Genomic DNA, 22,071 nt, shown 5'->3' on the forward strand with positions numbered 1-22,071 from the left:
GGATCGTGTGATTGGTTTCCTTTTGTAGTTTCCTATTAGATTTAGCATCTGACGATATTTTTAGAAAATGGAGGAGTTGTTTCAGGGTACTAATCACTGCTGACAGTGTTTTTGACCTTTGTTCTAGGTAAAGAAGGAATGGGAAGAGGCAGAGCTTCAAGCGAAGAACCTCCCCAAAGCAGAGAGGCAGACTCTGATTCAGGTAAGATGCTTTCTCCAGGGACATAGCTTTGAGCCTCACCATTGGAAAATACGGTCAGATCCCCATTCCCAATGAAGTTAGAATTGGACACCGCCTCCTTTTAGGTGAGGGCTTACAAGGAAGTTGCAGCTGGCCTATTTTTCTTTTTCACCTCACGTATTGCTCACCTATGGTAGAAGAAAACCAAACCCCCACCAGAGCACACCTAATTCATGCCAGAAGGTAACCTTAGCTCAGCTGCCTCTTGTTAGTTCTGCTTTCCTGGCGAAAGTCCTCTGCCATTTTCAGTCTTAGACTGTGACTTCTTTTTCAGCAGTACTGAATTTTTTTAAGACTAATTGAAAGTCAAAGGATAGAAAATAAAGATCTCTGATACAATTCATCTCTAACTTTGTCGGCTATAACTAAAATCATAGCAGCAAACTGCATTCCCCTTCAGTAGAAGAGTGTTGCTAGGAATAGGGATAGCAATTTCCAGGACTGATTTGGTTTTTACAAAACTGATTGTGTAAATTTTAAATCATTTTATGTTTAGCTGAAATGTCTTTCCTCCAAATGTCAACACTTTAATAAAGTGTTAAAAGTAATTTTAACAACCTTTGTTATTGATCACTTAGAATATCTAACAATTTTAATTCCTACAGAAGCCAATGCATTTTGTTCAGGGAAATTTAGTTCAGCAGGCTTAAACTGTACCTGTAAACCTGGCCGGATACCTCACAGATAACGTGCCCTTCATGATTTTATTGACAGTAATGGCAAAAACCACAATTACTTTTGCACCAACTTAACGACAGGAATGCTTCAACAGAACTTACCACATAACTCCCATTGGTCAGTGGTCTCAGGGTTTGGAAGTTGGTGCCTTGCTGCAATGTGGGAAAGACAGTGTTCCTTTTTTTATAGTGCATATTGAGGCCGTGGGCTTGCAGGCAGTAGCACTTTCAGTTATACATATGTTAAAGAAGCCCTCTGACACTGAGATTTAACTTGCTGTCTTTAAAGAAGGAAGTAATTCTCCTGATGGAAGTAGAATGAAGGTAGAATGAAGTAGACTGTGGATCCTACCCTTGCTGCACTCTCCGAACCTGTTACTGTCTTGCATGGGCACTGACAGGAGAAGCACTGGGGTCTAAGGTTGCTTGCCTATGCTTCCTCCGGGTGCCACAAATCATATGTGGTTCCTGCTCTCTTGGTTTAGCACTTCCAAGCCATGGTTAAAGCTTTAGAGAAGGAAGCAGCCAGTGAGAAGCAGCAGCTGGTGGAGACCCACCTGGCCCGAGTGGAGGCTATGCTGAACGACCGCCGTCGGATGGCTCTGGAGAACTACCTGGCTGCCTTGCAGTCTGACCCACCACGGGTGAGTCACAGACAGAACCAAATCATTGATGAGTCGTCCTATGCCTAGTGCTGCCTGTCCTGAGGTGGTGTATGTAGGGGACCAGTGTATGACACTCAGGTCAGTAAAAGTGACATTTGTATGACAAGTTCTGGCAAAGCTGAAGCTAAGAAAAGACGATTAGGGAGGAAAAGGTATTACATTCTAATATCTGCGTATATAAGCTAAGCATGACATCACTTATGCTTGTGTATACCACCTGCGATGTGAAAGTGTTTTGCACTAGAAAAGTATGACCTCGGGAAATTGATTGGTAATTACCCAGTTATTAAACTTCCTTTCAAAGAATGGAAACATGCTTTTCATGAAGACTTTTGAAGAAGTTACATTGTAAATAAGATTATGAAGAAAGGGGTAAAGTAATTTCTTCTGAAACTCTTGTGTGAGTGGTCTCAAATGATTTTGTCCTTTAACACTAACCTGCCTTGCTTTGGGGGATGGAGAGAATTAGGAGGATATTTGTATCCTTAAGTAAGCCAGTTAAAGTCTTCTGTCTTTGGGAGACACAGGAGACTACCTAGCTTGTAATTCAGACATCAGAGGCTGAGCCAGGAAAAAGGACAGATCTGAAGAGAATAGTGGGCTGGACATTCTGGAAAATACTGTATGTTAAGGAGCCGATATAACTTCAGAACTTAGTTTTGCTATTTTACCTAGACAGTTTTTTAGTTACTTGGTAAGCTAAAAAAGCTTTCAGAGTTACAGCTTTCATTCTTGTGCCTAGCTGAGCTTTACATTCTTAAGTGAATTTTTAAGCTTTTGTTTTCCTGCCTATTTTCAATTCTCTAGTCTCTGGATATTAAAACAACTGTTCTCTCTTGCAGCCTCATCGCATTCTCCAGGCCTTACGGCGTTATGTCCGTGCTGAGAACAAAGATCGCCTGCATACCATCCGCCATTATCAGCATGTGTTGGCTGTTGACCCAGAAAAGGCGGCCCAGATGAAATCCCAGGTACAGTAGATGTAGTAGAAATTGTTGCCGTGAGGGCATTTCCAGTGGGGAACATAATGCCTTGACTAATGGTTGAACAGCACTACTGGTTGAACAGGACTGCTAGTTGTACTTGTTATTAGTCCTTAGAAAATGATTTTTGATTTCCAAAGACATTGGGTACATGAGCTGGGTTTTGCAAGGGTACTATTTTTAAAACATCTTTTTTTTTTTTTTTGAGACGGAGTCTCACTCTGTCGCCCAGGCTGGAGTGCAGTGGCGCAATCTCGGCTCACTGCAAGCTGCGCCTCCTGGGTTCACGCCATTCTCCTGCCTCAGCCTCCCGAGTAGCTGGGACTACAGGCGCCCGCCACTGCGCCCGGCTGATTTTTTCCATTTTTAGTAGAGACGGGGTTTCACCATGGTCTCGATCTCCTGACCTTGTGATCCGCCTGCCTCGGCCTCCCAAAGTGCTGGGATTACAAGCGTGAGCCACCGCGCCCGGCCAAAACATCTTTTTTTATACTTTTTTATATTAACTACTTTGTACTTAAACAATTTCCGATTTTTTTTATATCATTTATTTCTGATTTAAGTATTGCCAGAACCAATATTCAAGATCCTTTTCTAGGTATATTTATCAAGCAGATCTTAAAAATTAAGTCTCTTGTTTTGTGCAGTATGGTTTTTGTTTAGACAGACACTTTTACATTCCTAGGTTTTGTCCGGCTTTACTTTCTTCTATGGAGGTTTGTTTCTGGTTCCTGTTTCTAATATTGGTGGTGTTCATATGTTAACTTGAGTTTTACTTTCTTGTATTCATAAAAATGAACTTGCCTACCAGACTGTAGCTTCCGTGTAAACAGGAAGTCTCGTAGCCCATCCTGTTAGTTTTCCTAGAGGGCCTTATGGTAACAACGCTGATCTTATTTCATTTCCTCTCATATTGTAAATACAGTGCTGTGCCGATTGTGAGTGCCAGGGTACGTGGGCTCACTCACTGCACGGGTGCTGGCCTGTCAGTCCAGAAACCCTCCTTCCCCACAGTTGCTGCGTGTGCGAAGATGATAACGTGCCTAGAGGCCTTTGGGGTGTTGGAGCTGAGCTGCTCTGTTTGTGGAGCTGGGGTCTGTCTGAGTGCCAGATTCCACACTGGCATTCAGTGCTGCCGGGCTGGCTCCCCTGAGTGCCCTTGAGCAGCTCACACGCTGGCGTAGAGAGAGGGAAGAGCAGGTGTTTTGTGGGTTTTTTTGTTTGTTTTTTGAGACGGAGTCCCACTCTTATCACTCAGGCTGGACTGCAGTGGCGCCATCTCAGCTCACTGCAACCTCCGCCTCCCGGGTTCAAACAATTCTCTTGCTTCAGCCTCCCGAGTAGCTGGGATTACAGGCGCCCGCTGTAACACCTGGTTAATTTTTGTGGTTTCAGTAGAGACAGGGTTTCACCATATTGGCCAGGCTGGTGTTGAACTCCTGGCCTCAGGTAATCCGCCCACCTCAGCCTCCCAAAGTTCTAGGATTACAGGCGTGAGCCACTCCCCGCAAGCCCAGAGCAGGTGTTCTTAGATATATAGAGTTCACTTCAGAAGCTGGTTGTTTTGGGGAATAAAAGAGCTCAGGCTTTTAAAGAGTGGGAAGAAAGTGGAAAGGGGCTGGGCTGGAGACCCTAAGAGGCATCTGGTGTGGGCCTGGAGCTCAAGGCTTTGCTTCACGCTGGATGCAGCAGAAGAAGAGAAAGTCTAAGAGGCCTGGATGGAAAATGCATGCATCTTGACAGGGCTTAGACTTTTGGGGTCTACTTGATTTTTGAAAAGACTTAATCACTTTCCAGACTTCCTGTTTTAAAATTAAATTACTGTGTTGTATTTTAGCCAGTTTTGTGTGAGAGTAAAAGGGAAGGAGAGATTTTGATCAGTGTAGTAATAGAGAATTCTTGCAAGTGAGATCAAACTTCCACACCAAGTAATGTGGGAAGTAGAGCCCTCCCATCTTAAAACACCTTTGGGGAGAAAACCCAGCTCTCCTGTCTGCTACTTACTGTCTGCTCTTAGCTGTAATTCTGGCAAAGCTTACCTTCTGCCTTGTTCCCTATTCTGTTATCTAAACATTAGAAAAATTTGCAGATGTTCAGCCTGTTGTAACTTGTGCCATATCTACTTGTCTGTATATGAGTGAGATGGTGCTTTTACCCCTATACTATAGCCAGTGGTTTGCTGTAGAGACACTAATTTCCAGTCTCCCACCCTGTGGTTCTTGTCCTCTGTGAGTGTATGAACCATCTGCTCTCACATGGCTCCCTGTTCCTCTGGGGAGGTGTAGCAGGACAACGCTTGCTGAGCCTGTGGGTGTTGCATTTTGGCTCCATTTGCATTTTTTCTTCAAGGCACTCCTGTGCTTTCCTTGATTGACAGAATGGCACATACAAAATTAAATTGCTTTCATCCTTGCTTTAAAAGGTCAGAGAGATGTCAGTCTACAATAAAAGCATCTTTCCATTTAGCTTTTTTTCTCATGTTGACCCTTCATGTTAATGGCTTCAAGCCCATGTGATTAATCCATTGGTTTCCAGCGCCCTCTTTAGGAAAAGCTTGGTAATTGCAGGTCTAACCAGGCAGGGATGACTTTGCTTTTTAAGCTTATGGGAGCTACAGCAACACACCTCGCCATGTCATTGGGGTGGATGCTAGCCCGAGTCACCTTTCACTTCCATCCTGAAAAGCTGTAAAAATAGTGACCACTTCTAATGGCTTTTTTTTTTTTTTTTTTAAATGAATAACCTTAGAACTTTTGCATTCGGAAAAGGCAGTGAGCTGTGGTGGATGAGTCTTCCTGTATCACTCCCTTAAAATCAGGTTTATTTATTCCTCAGCATGAGTTTTTTAAAAAATAACAATTTAGTTAAATAGGAATAAACTAATTCTTTACCACAATAATCATTTAAGCAATTGCTTCACTAAGCAAAATCCATAATGGTTCCCTGTGTCACCAAGTCTACTTTTCAGCCAGTAATTTCAGTCTTTTTTAATCCCATCTAATCTGACCAGTGGTAGAAATCGACTGACTCTTTTCTTTCACTCAGCAAAACCTTACTGAACGTTCAGCATTGTACAAATCAGGGCTCTTTTTTTTTTTTTTTTTAAACTCAATATGATTAGTATTAAGTGCCTCGAATGAAAATCCAGTAGCTAGTGGCCATTTTTTAATAAATTGTCTCAACTTGGAGCACTCTCTTTAGATAAATTCTCACATCAGCTGGGGGAATTATACAGTTTGAACACTTTTTTTTTTTTTTTTTGAGACAGGATCTTGCTCTGTTGCCTAGGTTGGAGTGCAGTAGCACAGTCATAGCTCACTGTAGCCTAAACCTCCTGGGCTCCAGTGATCCTCCAGCCTTAGCCTCCCAAGTAGCTGTGACTACAGGCACACAGTACTATGCCTGGCTAATTTTTGTATTTTTTGGTAGAGGCAGGGTTTCATCATGTTGGCCAGGCTGGTCTCAAACTCCTTGGCTCAAGTGATCCTCCTGTCTCACCCTCCCAAAGTGCTAGAATTACAGGTGTGAGCCACCACGCCCAGGCTGAGCATGTTCTTATACTTTAGCAGTCAGTAAATACGACGTGAGGAGTAATACATTTCCCCTGACCAGTTGCTTTGCTCTAGACTCTGTAGAGAATGTACTTTGTAAAGTGGTTTTTCCAGAAGTTGTGTCGATGTTCCAGCTGCAAGTTCCCTCCTGGCCTAGTTGTTTTCAATCACAACACCTCTCCACCCTAACTCTGCTTCCAGGTGATGACACATCTCCACGTGATTGAAGAAAGAAGGAACCAAAGCCTCTCTCTGCTCTACAAAGTACCTTATGTAGCCCAAGAAATTCAAGAGGAAATTGGTGGGTACCAGCTGTTTGTGTCAAGGTCATGTGGGACTTCTTGCAGAGGCTCAGGAGTGAAAGCTAGGCAAGAGTAGAGAGATATGAGCAAGCAAGGCGTGTGAAGTGGGGCATTAGCACACCCTGGCTTCAGAAGCCTAGAATCCACTGGAGCTTACATGGCAAGGTGAAGGAGGAACCAAGGACAGATGCACTGGCTGTGAGCCACGGAGCCTTGGGTTTCACTGACCTTCACTCCGTTAGCGGAAGAATATCTGGGGTATGAAATTGCAAAAGACTAGGAGATTTCCTGTTACCATTTTCCTCCTTAATTCTGATTATTCCAGGCACCTGATTTTATATAATTCTCACCTCCTCTTCCTCTCCCAGTCTTTATCTTCTTCATTTATTCAACAAGTTTTATTGTGTCTGCTGTGTGTCACAGTGTAAAATGGTCCACAAGCAGATAGTACCTGCTGGAGTTCATGTGACAATAGGAGAAAAACAGACAGTAAAACAAGAAAATAAATGTCAGGTGGTGATAAGTGCTGTGCAGAGTTAAAACTCGGGCACAGTGGTAGAGAGCGGCCGGTTGGGGCGGCTGGCTCTAGGGATGGTGGCCTGAGATCCAAATGGTAAGATCACAGTGGGAGAGCACGTTGGTAGCAGAGTGAGCGGCAGCTACAAAGCCCCCAGGTGGAAGTCAAGCATCACATTTAAGTAGATCAGTGTGGCTACAACATAGCAAAGGGGATGCGGCCAAAGTATGCAGGGACCAGATCGGGAAGAAATTTCAGCAAAATCAAGGAGTTTGGTTTTTATTTTAGGATAATGGGAAGCCGTTAGAGGATTTTCAGCTAGGGAAAGACTAGATCTGGATTATGAATTTTTAAAAGCTCACTTGGCTGCTTTGTGTAGAGTCGATTAAAATTAGAAACCAGCCAGGAAGCGATTATAGAAATCCAGGAGAGCACTGTTGGGAGTATGCACTGAAGGGGTGATGGGGTAGGAGAAGGAGTGCCCCAGGGACAGCTGGGGACGGTCTCTAGGATGTGTTCTGGGGGGAGTGTGTGGGACTTTGCCCAGGGCTGCGTGTGCGGTTGGGGGAGCGGCATCAAGAATTGCACTCAGGGTTCCACTGTGGGCAGCTCGGGGATGGTGGTACCATGGCCAACTGAGGTAGAGAAGGAAATCTGGAGCTCTCTTGATACATGTTAAGATAGAAATTTCTGTTGGGTGTTACGTGGAGATCTAAGTAGGGTTTAGGTGAGGCAGAGGTCAGTCAGTAGGTCCAGGATTCAGGCCTGGGAGTCATGGTATGTGGTCAGTATTTAAAACTGGCATCAGGGAGAAGTAGGTCAGAGGGTGTGAAGCGGTAGTTGTAGTTACGTGGGGTGGATACGTCTAGAGATGGGATGGACAGCGTGAGGACTGTAGTTATATATATAATACTGTACTATATACTAAAAATTTGTCGAGAGTAGATTTGGGGTATTCTTATTTTTAAAAAAAGTAACTCTGGAAGGTGATGCGTGTGTTTGCTTGACTGCGGAAATCATTTCACGGTGTATATGTATATCAAATCATTATATTGTATACCTTAAATATGTACCGTTTTTAAAACCCCCAAAATCTGTGGTGTTGTGGATACCACTTAACTGGAGTGTGGAGGTGGAGGCAGGGGTGCGTGGGACGACGCCCTGGGGTCCCTGGTGCTGGGGCTCTGTGGTGCCACAGCATCAGGGAAGGTGTTTCAGGCAGGAGCTGGGAGCCACCGTGGGTCTTGGAGCTCTAGAGCATCCTGTGCCTGGACACCAGGCCCTTCTGAAGCCTGCTCTCTGCCCCCGCCCTGTCTTCATCAGATGAGCTCCTTCAGGAGCAGCGCGCAGACGTGGACCAGTTCACTGCCTCCATCTCAGAGACCCCTGTGGACGTCCGGGTGAGCTCTGAGGAGAGTGAGGAGATCCCTCCGTTCCACCCCTTCCACCCCTTCCCAGCCTTACCTGAGAACGAAGGTGTGTATGGGCGACGGTGCCACTTCTGGGCAGCAGGGGGAGGACAAAATGAGAGAATTAAAGTCAATGTTTTGAAAACCAAATTGAGTTGGGAGGTGGTGTTCCTGTGAGAGTCAGGGGAAGGGAGACCGGATTCATTGAACACCTACTGTGTGCAAGGACCCTGCTAGATGCTTTCAAATCATTGGTGTCAATGTCACCATGAAGTTAAGACTAATTCTCCTATTTCAAGATGGGTGGCTTCAAACCCCCACTTCTTCCAACTTGTGCACTTCTTACGTGTGGGAGGCACTCGGCAGTTGAAACAGCACCTTCCTGTTAGGCTGTTACCTTTGCGCAGCTGTCTTGGGAGGTGGGTGCCGGAGAGGCTGAGGAGGTGACAGGGCTGGTGCAGGCTCATATCTCTGACATGCGGTGGGGTAAGAAGCTGTTCCTCTGGCTCCTAGGCAGACGTTCTTCCCTCTATTCCCCTGCTGGTTCTCAGTGTCTAAGAGGATCTCTAAAAGCTGTGAGCCTGCTTCAGAAATAAACAAGTTGCTGAGCCCAGTGCCCTGAGAGTAGTCCCCCTCGTCAGTTCTGTTTGTTGCTGTTGCTGCTGATAGGGTCATGTTAAGAATGGCCCACAGCTATGCCGTAGTCCTTGTTACATGCCTGCGTTAGCTAAGCATCTCAGCGGATGCTCTCCATCCTCACAGTAACCCTCGCAGGTGGGTAGTCAAGTGTCCCCAAGTGGGGATTCTGAGGTGTAAAGAGGTTAAGTTTGTAAGGGGAGAGTCAGGAGTTGAACCCAAGCCAGTCTGGTCCTGCAGTCACAGACCTGACGGGATATAGCACTGGAACAGAGGCCTCAGGAAGGCATCAAATTGGGAGTGGGGGGATGGAGGTACATCCATGTTAGCCTTCAGACCTTAACAGAAATGCCTTCTGGTTATCGCAGAGCAGTTGACTCTTCAGAAATAAAACGGGATCTGAGGAAGTGGCAGATAGATGAAGAGCACCGTGCCATTCCCAGATCTCCGTGGGTTTGTTGGGTGGCCATGCTTAGAAAACTTCTTATGTGCTTATTGGGGGTCGGGGCAGCTTGGATATACCTGAACTAGAACCTTACCTCCCTGTCAGCAAACCACAACCAACACTGACTTCAATTTTTGCTTTTTTCTAAGAAAAATATTTATGTGGGCTAAGCTAAATAGTGCAGGCATCTCCCAAAGTTTCCCTAAAAAGGCCCAAGACAGACCTACTTTTTTCTCTCTTATCAAGGATACTCTCCAGTGATTTGCTGTGGCTTCTACTGCTGGTTTGTTTATGGGGTAGTTCAGGCATAGTGTTTTTAAGGAGGAATACTTTTTGTTCACTTTATAGAGAAATTCTAAGATAGAAATTTTAAAAGAAGCCATTTTCTTTCTTAATCTCCTTTTGTGCTGTTTTATTTTGTTTTTTATTGTTTTCCTTTCTGCTAGACACTCAGCCGGAGTTGTACCACCCAATGAAAAAAGGTTGGTTTGTCCAAGATGTTCCCTTTAAGACCTTCATTCCTCTCCACTCCCCAGTGTGTCTGAAGCTTCATGTTCTGTTTCATGCCATCACCTGGCTTTCCCCACCTCATTTCTTCCGGCGCGGCTGTGAGTGGAGTCAGAGCAGCGCCGCCTCCATGTTGCTAACAAGCTGACCTGACTCCAGCACTCTGAGGCCAGTTTCCGTGGCGTTGGTTACCGCGTGGTCATGCCAAGCTTTCCCTCTGGGATGTCAGAGAATGCACAGCAGCCAAAATAGATTTCATGACCCTTTTAATCTGGGTAGATTTTTAGAAGTATTTCCCACTTAGGTTGGTTGTGAACCGCTGTATCTGTGTACATATGCCTTATTTACAGTAAGGTGGAGAGTCTTTCTCTTTTCCCTCTTTTTCTCTGCAATTCCCATTTACGTCTTTTCTTTTTGGCTCTCCTTGCCTTTTGTCTGTGCCAGCTGTCTCGTGTCCCCTGAGTTGTAGCCTTCCTCAGAACATCAGAGGCTGATGGATCAAACACGTGGAGACAGCCCAGCTCACTGTACTGAGTCTCCAGTTTTCAAAAACCATTCATGCTCCATAAAGCACTATGGGGAATGCTTTGCATACTTGATCTGAGTCCACTGAACGTCCCTGTAGGATGGGTAGTGGTTTTAGCTCTATTTTCTATATTACATAATTGAAGTTTCTGAGATGACATGACTTGCTCTAAGAAGTGGAGGAACCAGGATTTGAACCCAGTTCTCTGTCCTCCAAGCCCATGTGATTTTATTACCTAAGCTGTTGGTGTCACGGGATCCCCCAGGTGGGTGGCGGCCCAGTCACTGTGAATCATTTCAACATTTCTTGTTCATAATGTGTCGTATGAGCCCGCCCTTGGCTTTGGCAGACTTCTTATGGATGGGCCAAATGGTGTTGTCTGGCTAAGAAGCTGGTGTTCTGCTTCATGCCACAGGTTGTTCTCAGAACACAAAAGTGTGAGTTGAATCTTCTGAGAATGACTTACGCATAGATGCTTTATTTTATTCTACTTGGATATCCCTATTCTTGGGGATGACTGTGCCGACAAAGATGAGTTTTCTAGAAGTTTAACGGGCTTTTGCCTTTATACTTAACTGTTATGAGTTGGGACAATTTAAACATTAACTTTGGTGTCTTGAAGTCACTTGTTTATGTGTTTTTTTAAAGAAACATGGGGGCTATACCACCAAAAATGTATTATAACAGTCTGGACTGGCGGTAGGTTTTTTTTTTAATTTTTTTTTGAGATGGGGTCTTCCTCTCGCCCAGGCTGGAGTGCAGTGGTGCAGTCTTGGCTCACTGCAACCTCCTCCTCTGGGGCTCAAGCAGTCTTCCTACCTCAGCCTCCCAAGTAGGTGGGGTGACAGGTGCATGCCACCACCCTCAGCTAGTTGTTTTGTTTGTTTATTTTTGTATTTTTAGTAGAGATGGGGTTTTGCCATGTTGCCCAGGTTGGTCTCCAACTCCTGGACTCAAGTGATCCTCCCGCCTTGGCCTCCCAAAATGCTGGGATTATAGGCATGAGCCACTGTGTCCAGCGACAGTAGGCCTTTAGTTGGCTTAGTGCCACATTGCTTTTTGAATAAAATCCTGCCGTGTGACCTTTAAAATTCTGCGAGAGAGAAACATGGAAGGAGCTCAGAATTACAATTGATTGGGCTTGGTCATGAGCATCCTTGCTGAGGCAATATCCTTCCAGATCCCTCTTTCTCAAATAGTTGTAGTGCAGTATTGCTATTTCATGGGCATTTTGAGACAAAAGCTGGCTCTGATTTAACTAGAATCAAGTCGTGGACGTCTTTAAAGTTGAAGCTTTAGACAAATTGCATTGTTTTTTACTGCATTGCGTTAGCTAGCCTCCAAGTTCAGCGACTGGGGAAGCTGTTACAAATTGCTATGTGTTAAGAATGAGTCTAGTTGTGAGGCAGAAGCTCTGCTGTGGCTGTGCCTTGGGCCGTTACCTGCCTTTGACGAGCCCAGGGACAGCAGTGCTTTGCGTGTCCTCATGTTGAAATCTCACTTGCAGGTAGTTACCTTCGAATGCCAGGTATGCTGTCAGGTTGATCTAGTTATAAAAGGCTCATATCACAGACATTTATGTTGAACTGTATGTTATTCTTACGATAGCTAGAAATCACATGCTTTGGAACTAAAAATAGAGGACTGCCTCTCACGTTCCCTCCCTGGGTCTGTGCTGCATCGTCGTGCTGTGTATTTGGATACTGTCCTTCGGAGCGCCACACATGAGTGATTGTTGCTCAGGCAGTGTCTGACCTTGGCAAGAAGAGAGTTGCTATTCTTGCGGCTCCGTTTAGAGAAAGGGGCCTTCCATGCTGATACTAGAATTCTCCCTATAGATGGAATGCTTCCTTCCTGTTTATCTTCTAATAGCCACTTAGGATATGAGCATCTAGGATCCCGGCCCTGAGAGGGATTCAGCGTGATGGGAGATGCAAGAAGAAATCCATAATGACAAACTGTGATTATAAATGCCATCACCTGGGAACCTCCCCAGGACCAACTGAAACTCTAAGGAAAAATAAGAGTTTAGGTTGGGGAGGGTATTTGAGGCAGAATGAATTCCCTGTGGGTTCACCTACTAAGTTGTCCAAGGCAAACGTGCAGGTTATTGTGAGGATGGGTGCTGTGGCAGCCGGGTGTGGGTAGTAGGTACTCAGTAATTTCTCCTATAATGGTGTTGTGTGTTTCCCATGCTAGGATGCCTCTGGGCTCCACTTCTATGTATCTTACAATAAACATTTTCTCTGAAGGCTTGCATTTCATTTTCCCAAGTTGGAGACAAGTAAGCACTCCGTCCTCCTCCATTAAACCCATCAGTCTCTGCAAATGCCTGTCTCATTCATCTTTAGAGAGCACAGGGCACCCTCAGACATGTGAACGCGGTGGCAGATGAGTTGTGGGGGGAGGTGTGTGGGAGGGGCTCACTGGCCCTCAGGAGGGAGTTTGCTGCTTCTGTGCAATGGGTGTGAGATGGGCCGTCCTTGGGAACTCAGCCGTAATCTCTCTCCACACAGGATCTGGAGTGGGAGAGCAGGATGGGGGACTGATCGGTGCCGAAGAGAAGGTGATTAACAGTAAGAATAAAGTGGATGAAAACATGGTGAGCCTGTTCTTTCTTCTGCCCAACATGCTTTACTTTTGAGACTCATTAGAGTGAGTGACCTGATGTCAGATGCTTCCAGGCACACGTCTGTGTTCATTTTCCACACAGTAGAAGGTTGGAGGGCTTCAGCGACTCCCACAGACTGGCTGTGGTGTTTAGCATCTGGGTATGAAAAGGATTAAAGAGCCCTTTTCAGCAGTAGCTCATCTCTTGTATAGAGTAGGAAAATATATTTACAACTAAAGATAAAAATAACCTGTTAGAGGCCATTTTCAAGTGAGTAGAGTTAATACTTGGATTAGTGTTGGGTTTTGTTCTTACACTGCCTTTGGTTTATACCCCCTTTTATTCACCTAGTATTTTCTATCATTTATAGTTCTGGATTATCCTCAACTGAGTTTGATAGTTAAATGTGGCTTTTTTTTTTTTTTTTTTTTTGAGATGGGAGTCTTGCTCTGTCACCCAGGCTGGAGTGCAGTGGCGCGATCTCGGCTCATTGCAGCTCTGCCTTCTGGGTCCACGCCATTCTCCTGCCTCAGCCTCCCAAGTAGCTGGGACTACAGGCGCCCGCCACCACACCCGGCTAATTTTTTGTATTTTTTAGTAGAGACAGGGTTTCACCATGTTAGCCAGGATGGTCTCGATCTCCTGACCTCGTGATCCGCCCGCCTCAGCCTCCCAAAGTGCTGGGGTTACAGGCGTGAGCCACCACGCCCAGCCTAATTGTGGCTTTTTGGCAATCTGTTCTGAAATACATCTCCACACGGTTACTTGAAGGAAAACGCATATAGGACCAGCTGCCATAATATAGTCTTCCCTCCATACCTGCCCCTTCATTAGGGGTTTGGGGAGTGGATTTGGAAGGCTGTGACAGAACTGGTTGGTTAATGGGGGTCCCACAGGTACTTGCTTCCTTCCATCAAGCAGCAGGTAGCAGAGGAAGGAGGTAGCAAATACCAAACTCCCCGTTCACCCAGTTGCTCACTGCCGACATTCTCATGACTGTTTCAGGTCATTGACGAGACTCTGGATGTTAAGGAAATGATTTTCAATGCCGAGAGAGTTGGAGGCCTTGAGGAAGAGCGGGTACGTGCTTAGCTCCAAAACCTAAGGTTTCCTGTCAGTCTTAGGTGTTTCTCCTCTGGACCTTCTCAGTTCAAGTAGAAAGCAGGAGAGATGCCTGAGCTAATAAGGGTCCCTCATCCCCAGCTTCCCATACTTTTGGATAAGAAAGCTAAAATTAAAATCTCCATGGAGATTGGGAAGAGTGGGCGTTCTCCACATACGGGTGGTTCCCTGCAAAGCAGGATCTTGGTGCTACTTTGGGTTTTAGGGACTCACCCTTCCAGGAGCGTGGCCCTCAGTGTGTTACTTGCCTCACGGCTTCCAGATGGTCACTGAGACTTTGTTCCACATCTGCTTTGTTGCGTAGGAATCCGTGGGCCCACTGCGGGAGGACTTCAGTCTGAGTAGTAGTGCCCTCATTGGCCTGCTGGTCATCGCAGTGGCCATTGCCACAGTCATCGTCATCAGCCTGGTGATGCTGAGGAAGAGGCAGTATGGCACCATAAGCCACGGGATCGTGGAGGTGAGGAGCTGGGCTGCTGAGGGCCTGCTCTGCACTGTGGGCTGGGTGGGGGTGGGAACCTGTGGAATTAATAAGCATCTTTACTCCTCGAGTACTGGACATGCTGCTGTCATCAGTTCAGTTAGTCACTGGATTCCTCGCTCATGTGTTTGGAAATCAGCGCCTGCCACAAGGGACTGTTGCCAAATTTCAACATTAGTTTGGGCTTTGGCTATGAATGTCAGAAAGTCGTGTGAACATTTTATGCTACAGAGGGTGAAAACTCTTTTCTCAGATTATTTCCTTAGTGTTCCTTTTCCCAGGTATGTGTTTTTTTAAATGGGAGGAGGGAGCAACAGGAAATTTACAAAGTGCTGAAGCCGGCTGTTTCCGTTCTGTCCTCTGCTGGTTACTGAACTTCTCCTGCCGCTCATTCCTTTCCGTTCTGTCCTCTGCTGGTTACTGAACTTCTCCTGCCGCTCATTCCTTTCTGTTCTGTCCTCTGCTGGTTACTGAACTTCTCCTGCCGCTCATTCCTTAGTGAAGAGTGGGAATGTCCAGAGTCCCTTGATCCTTAAATATAAATACAGTAAGGACCTTAGTGAGCCCTGGGAAATTAGTGCAGATTCTGGTCTTAGTTATTTGTGGTTTTTTGTTTGTTTTTGGTTTTGGTTTTTTGGAGACAAAGAGTCTCGCTCTGTTGCCCAGGCTGGAGTGCACTGGTGTGATCTCAGCGCACTGCAGCCTCTGTCTCCCGGGTTCAAGTGATTCTTGTGCCTCAGCCTTCTGCCTAGCCGAGACTACAGGTGCATGCCACCATGCCCAGCTAGTTTTTGTATTTTTAGTAGAGATAGGATTTCCCCATATTGACCGGGGTGGTCTCAGACTCCTGACTTCAAGTGATCCACCTGCCTCAGCCTCCCAAACTGCTGGGATTACAAGCATGAGCTACTGTACCTGGCCAGTTATTTGGTTTTATCTCTTGCTGGAGACTGGCCTAGCTGTAGAATTTCAGAGTTGAAAAAGACCAGAGATCCCCTGGTCCCACTGTCTGCGTGCTAGCCTACTGCTGAGTGGCTTGCCTTGGCTGGCCCAGGTAGTAAGCAGTGGCGCGGAGCCTTGCTTGTTACCATGGTGCTAGGACATCCAGTTGACTGGCATCTTCTGTGAGGGCTAAGCTTTCAGGGCTCTCGTTTCTAAAGCATTGCCTCTTTGATCCCCTTATTTTCTTTCTCCTGTGTTTTACCACCAGTTCTCATGTGGCCTGTCCTGTGGGAACGGGCTGCTGGCTGCATTTGGTCCTCAGGGGATCGTGCAGCAAATGGCTCAGGTCTCCCAACGCCCTGTGCAGGTCTCTTCCCAGACACCACAATGACCCTCAGGTTTTGTTCTTCCAGGTTGATCCAATGCTCACCCCAGAAGAGCGTCACCTGAACAAGATGCAGAACCATGGCTATGAGAACCCTACCTACAAATACCTGGAGCAGATGCAGATTTAGGTGGCAGGGAGCACGGCAGCCCTGGCGGAGGGGTGCAGGCAGGCCAGAAGATCCCACGATTCCGATCAACTGCCGACCAGCGGCTGCTGCCAGGGGCTGCGTCTGACATCCTGACCTCCTGGACTGTAGGACTATATAAAGTACTACTGTAGAACTGCAATTTCCATTCTTTTAAATGGGTGAAAATGTTAATATAACAATATATGATATATAAACCTTAAAAGAAAAAAATGATCTATTGCAGATATTTGATGTAGTTTTCTTTTTTAAATTAATCAGAAACCCCACTTCGATTGTATTGTCTGACACATGCTGTCAATGTATAATAAACGGGAAATGTCGATTTTCAATAATAGACTTATATGCAGGCTGTCGTTCCAGTTACGTTGTGTAAGTCAACTCTTCAGGCTCATTCACTCTCCTGGCTTTTATTTAAAGAAAAAAAAAGGCAGTATTCCCTTTTTAAATGAGCTTTCAGGAAGTTGCTGAGAAATGGGGTGGAATAGGGAACTGTAATGGCCACTGAAGCACGTGAGGATACCCTTGCAAAATGATGTGAAAGGACCAGTTTCTTGAAGTCCAGTGTTTCCACGGCTGGATACCTTTGTGTCCAAAGTCCCGTCACCAAGGACATTAAAGATATTTCATTCCAGCATCTTCTAGAGAGCTTGGTGTGTACAGATGAGGGTGTCCACTGCTGCTTTCCTTCAGAATCCAGTGCTTCCACAGAGATTAGCCTGTAGCTTGTATTTGACATTCTTCGCTGTCTGTTGTTTACCTACCGTAGCTTTTTACTGTTCACTTCCCCTTCCAACTGTCCAGATGTGCAGGCCCTTCCTCTCTGGACTTTCTCCAAAGGCACTGACCCTCGGCCTCCACTTTGTCCCCTCACCTCCACCCCTCCTGTCACCGACCCTGTGACGTTCACTCAGAGAAGACCACACCAAGGAGGCGGCCTCTGGCCCAGGAGAGAACACAGGGAGGTTTGTTTGTGTGAAAGGAAAGTAGTCCAGGCTGTCCCTGAAACTGAGTCTGCGGACACTGTGGAGCGCTTTGAGCAATTGTGTTTTCTTCACGAGTCTCTGTAATGCTTGTACAGCTGGTGTTGATGGCCACAGCTTCTGCTTTTGCTTTTTCTTTTAAATCTGAAGGTTCTGGTAACCTGTGGTGTATTTTTATTTTTCTGTGACTTTTCCTTTTTCCTCCTCTTTGACCCTATTCATGTCTCTACCCACTATGCACAGATTAAACTTCACCTACAAACTCCTTAATATGATCTGTGGAGAATGTACACAGTTTAAACACATCAATAAATCCTTTAACTTCCACCGAGACTGCTTGTTTCATTGACCACGGCATTGATCTGTGTGATGCTTCCGCCCCCTGCCTCCGGGAGGGTGAGACCTGCCTTCCACGAAGGACCCCAGCTGTGCCTCGCGGACAGAAATATGTCTGTCAAGCCTTGACTCGGGTTCCAATGCCATTTTGCATTTAGAAAACAAAGTAGAGGGAATGTCTGCATAGAGCATTTGTCTGGCAAAGTTCAGGCTACTGATACTTGTTAATATGAGACTTCTTAATGCTACTGGAAACGAGTAGGGCCTGTGGCTGAATTTTCAGAGAAATGCTTGTAGCTTCCATTTGCTTAAATAACCTGACACGGGGAGGCCCTGTCCCCTCATTGATGGGGGTGTTCGGTTTGTTGCCTTGACAACTGCTTAGAGGGCTGTCTGCCTGGGGCCAGTTTTATCTACTGAGCTAAGATTTTTTTAATGCCCAGCTACAGGGAAGAGGGTCAGTTCAGGGGTAAATCTCAGTCCCTACCCTAGTTTAATGCCAGTTTAAATATATGGAGTAATTATCAAGGTAATGTCATATATACTTGTGTGTAGATGCACATGTGTGTACATACATGACAAATCTTCCCTGGGATACCGGACTAGGGAGTGTTTTGTTTTTTTTTTTGAGACGGAGTCTCGCTGTGTCTCCCAGGCTGGAGTGCAGTGGCGCGATCTCAGCTCACTGCAAGCTCCGCCTCCCGGGTTCACGCCATTCTCCCGCCTCAGCCTCCCGAGTAGCTGGGACTACAGGCGCTCGCCACCACGCCCGGCTAGTTTTTTGTATTTTTAGTAGAGACGGGGTTTCACCGTGTTAGCCAGGATAGTCTTGATCTCCTGACCTCGTGATCCACCCGCCTCGGCCTCCCGAAGTGCTGGGATTACAGTAGGGAGTGTTTTATGAGCCAGGAAGCATCTTGTGAGCCAGGTGAATAGGCTGGGTCTTTATAGTGGTTGCCACTTCCCCATCAGCCTCTCCCTTCTGCCTGCATTGGTCACTGAAGTTGCTGCCAGGAAAGCCCTGAAGAAGAGGGAACTTTTTTGTTTTTCAAAACCAGTTTCTGCTGGAGTGCTCTGAAGAGCGTTATCACCCGACCCTCTGCAGTATCAGCTGGAAACTGATCTCAGGGTCATTCTGATTTCAAAGCTAACAGACCAGCTTCATTGAGCTTAGTACCTGCCATGTGCTAGCTGCCTCCAAGTCAGGGCCGCGTTTTTGTCTTTTTTTTTTTTTTTTTTTTTTGAGACAGTCTGTTGCCCAGGCTGGAGTGCAGGGGCACGATCTCAGCTCACTGCAACCTCTGCCTACCAGGTTCAAGCAGTTCTGTCTCAGCCTCCAGAGTAGCTGGGACTACAGGTGTGCACCACCGCGCCCGGCTAATTTTTTTGTATTTTTAGTAGAGACAGGGTTTCACCATGTTGGCCAGGCTGGTCTCGAATTTGTGACCTCCTGATCCACTCGCCTTGGCCTCCCAAAGTGCTGGGATTACAGGCGTGAGCCACCCCGTCCAGCTCCATTTAGTCTTAACCTTTTGATGCATTCCCCTCTTCCAGAAAAGATGCTGAGGTCTTCCACGGAGCAGTAAGGGGTGGAGCAGAGATGCAAACCCGGCTCGGTGGGAGTTCTCCTTTATTCAATGTACTTCAGTCCTGGGGGAGGCGGGGGCGGTACCCATCCAGCTGCTCAGCTCTCTTACCTGTTACCCACTTTCCTGTTGCTGATGGGATAGAGAGGAGTTTGGGGCTGGTGAAACTGCAGTGGTTTCTATTTGCACGTTCATTACCCAAATGGGGTCATTGCAGAGACAGGGTTAGCTGAGAACTGGGGAGGCCTGAGAGATGACGTGGAAATGAATGAGAGGCAGGGCTGCCAGGCAGCCTCACCCTAGGCTGGCTCCACTCTGCTCCCTGGTGGCTCACCCACCTCCCGGGAACTGAGAGAAGCTCATCTCCTGGTTTCTGCCTTGGTGACTCAGCCTTGACCTCTGGGGAATGTGGCCCTGCCCACCTTGCGGCCAGCCTCAGGTGCGAAGGTCCTTCTACCTACCTGTCTGCTTTCAGTTGCAAATCAGAGCCCGACAGCTGAGGTTTGAGCCAGGACATCAGATGCCCCGATCTCTGGTTTCTGTTGCTGTGACAACTGACAAAGCTCATTAGGAGGTACAGATGAGGATGTAATGTTTTGGAGAGGCCCAAGGGTCCACTCTCATAGGAGCAGGCGAGAAAGTATTTAAAAAAGGAACATGCTGTCTTGTGGTACTTTGAAGTCATGGACATAGAATGGATACAGGGAACTGGAAGGGACCTTATGATTCCTGATTATTTCACAGCTGAAACATGGCCACAAGTTCACATGCTGTTAGGGACAGAGCCAAAGGCCACGGTTATGTACAACGGACTCTAAGGCAAAGGGTAAAGTGGTCCTTATAAGACAAGGAGACAAGTGTCAGCTGGTATCTTGCCTGTTACCGCCTGTGAAATACGGGGAAGTCGTGTCTGTTCTGTCCCCTGTGGGTACACACTTTTGACAGGCAGTAACAACCACGGACTTGGTTAGTGCGTTTCCACTGTGGAGCAGCCCAGATACCCAGAGAATGTGACAGGAGACATGAGTTTGCCTTCTCCCCCGCCCCCACAACCCGCAGAATCTTGAAGTGGATGGGGCATGCCTTTTTTTTTTTTTTTTTTTTTTGAGACGGAGTCTCACTCTTTCGCCCAGGCTGGAGTGCAGTGGCACAGTCTAGGCTCACTGCAACCTCCACCTCCCAGGTTCAAGCGATTCTCCTGCCTCAGCCTCCTGAGTAGCTGGGACTACAAGCACATGCCACGACGCCCAGCTAATTTTTTGTATTTTTAGTAGAGATGGAGTTTAACCGCGTTAGCCAGGATGGTCTCGATCTCCTGACCTTGTGATCTGCCCGCCTCGGTGTCCCAAAGTACTGGGATTACAGGTGTGAGCCACGGCACCCAGCCAGGGGCATGACATTCTTGAGGAATCTGTCAGAGATCTGTGGTCAAGATACAAGATAACTCAGATCTGATTGAATTTTTTTTTTTTTTTTTTTTTTTTTCCGTGATGGAATCTTGCTCTGTCGCCCAAGCTGGACTGCAGTGACGGCTCACTGCAACCTCAGTCTCCCAGGTTCAAGTGATTCTCGTGCCTCAGCCTCCAGAGTAGCTGGGATTATAGGCGTGCACCAGCACACCCGGCCAATTTTGTATTTTTTAATAGAGACAAGGTTTCACCATGTTGGCCGGGCTGGTCTGGAACTGCTGACCTCAAGTGATCCACCCACCTCAGCTTTCCAAAGTGCTGGGATTAAGGTGTGAGCCACCATGCCCAGATTGGCTGAACTTAAAATTTTGAAGTCACTGCCTCTTTCTGATTAGTGCAGTACCCTCCATCAATAAAACATTTAGTGTGTGCTATATATACAGTCATTTTAAACTATGTATAGTTATTCTAAAAATTATCTGCATGTATTATAAATAGAAACTTGGAAGGCATAAAAAAGATGAAATACTTTTTCCAAATTTTATTTAATAACAGTACAAAGCCTTTTGGGTCCGGTCAAATATTGCTAGTTTTAGTGCAAAGTAATTGCTTTCATTCTCTCCTTCCTCTCTCCTAACGGAAGTCCATATTGTTGATTCAGATTTTCTTAGTGTTTACCTACTGTCTTCTTTTTTTTTCTTGAGACGGAGTTTAGCTCTTGTTGCCCAGGCTGGAGTGCAATGGTGCGATCTTGGCTCACCACAACCTCTGCCTCCCGGGTTCAAGCGATTCTCCTGCCTCAGCCTCCTGAGTAGCTGGGATTATAGGCATGCACCACCACGCCTGGCTAATTTTGTGTTTTTAGTAGAGATGGGGTTTCTCCATGTTGGTCAGGCTGGTCTCGAACTCCCGACCTCAGGTGATCCGCCCGCCTCAGCCTCCCAAAGTGCTGGGATTACAGGTGTGAACCACTGTGCCCGACGCTGTCTTCTATCTTCTCCCAAGAAATGACATTGTATTTAGGCTCCTCTGGACAGTGAAGGTTTCTCAGACTTTCCTTGTTTTGATGATCTTGACAGTTTTGAGGAGCTGTTGGTCAGGTGTTTTGTAGGATGTCCCACTATGGGGTTTTGTCGGTTTTTCTCATGGTAATGCGTGGGTTATGTGTAATTAGGAGGAAGACCACAGAGGTGAGCTGTCCTCCTGTTCCATCAACGGTACACACCGTCAACATGACTTACTGCTGTTGATGTTGACCTTGACCCCTGGCTGAGGTGGTGCTTGTCAGGTTGTCTAAAGTTAATCTTCGCCTCCCCGCACTGTCACACTGCACCATTTGCAACCTGAACTTAAGGGATGGGAGTTATGCTCTCCCGTATCTTATTTTTGTAATCGTGTTTTAGTACTTTGAAATAAAGCAATTAGAAAATCTGGTTCGAAGGTCAGTTTGTTACAATACTCTATTTAATGGCTATCAAAACTGAAAGAGCTCTTGATGGTGGTGATAATTTCACAGGTGTAGATATGTGTCAAAACTTACCAGATTGGACTCTTTCAATACGTGCAATTATACCTCAATCAAGCTGCTTTTAGTTTTGTTTTTTGGTGT

The 22,071-nt window shown here is 46.3% G+C and overlaps 1 protein-coding gene across 4 annotated transcripts in view; it reads left to right on the forward strand.

The window, feature by feature from the left end:
• The window catches only part of LOC105476193 (amyloid beta precursor like protein 2), a 72,662-nt gene extending 55,204 nt beyond the window's left edge, over positions 1-17,458 (forward strand). For 2 of the 4 annotated variants that reach the window (XM_071075820.1, XM_071075823.1), the window contains 10 exons: positions 128-202; positions 1,404-1,562; positions 2,426-2,554; positions 6,319-6,418; positions 8,260-8,412; positions 9,873-9,908; positions 12,976-13,061; positions 14,076-14,150; positions 14,497-14,652; positions 16,029-17,458. In XM_071075820.1, the coding sequence (XP_070931921.1) occupies positions 128-202; positions 1,404-1,562; positions 2,426-2,554; positions 6,319-6,418; positions 8,260-8,412; positions 9,873-9,908; positions 12,976-13,061; positions 14,076-14,150; positions 14,497-14,652; positions 16,029-16,130 (1,071 nt within the window). In that variant the 3' untranslated portion in view covers positions 16,131-17,458. The remainder of the gene's footprint in view (positions 1-127; positions 203-1,403; positions 1,563-2,425; positions 2,555-6,318; positions 6,419-8,259; positions 8,413-9,872; positions 9,909-12,975; positions 13,062-14,075; positions 14,151-14,496; positions 14,653-16,028) is intronic. The other 2 variants (XM_071075821.1, XM_071075824.1) reach the window with 1 other exon arrangement.
• The last annotated feature ends 4,613 nt before the right edge of the window (positions 17,459-22,071 follow it).

This window comes from Macaca nemestrina, chromosome 12, assembly GCF_043159975.1.
Source record: "Macaca nemestrina isolate mMacNem1 chromosome 12, mMacNem.hap1, whole genome shotgun sequence".
Taxonomy (NCBI): domain Eukaryota; kingdom Metazoa; phylum Chordata; class Mammalia; order Primates; family Cercopithecidae; genus Macaca; species Macaca nemestrina.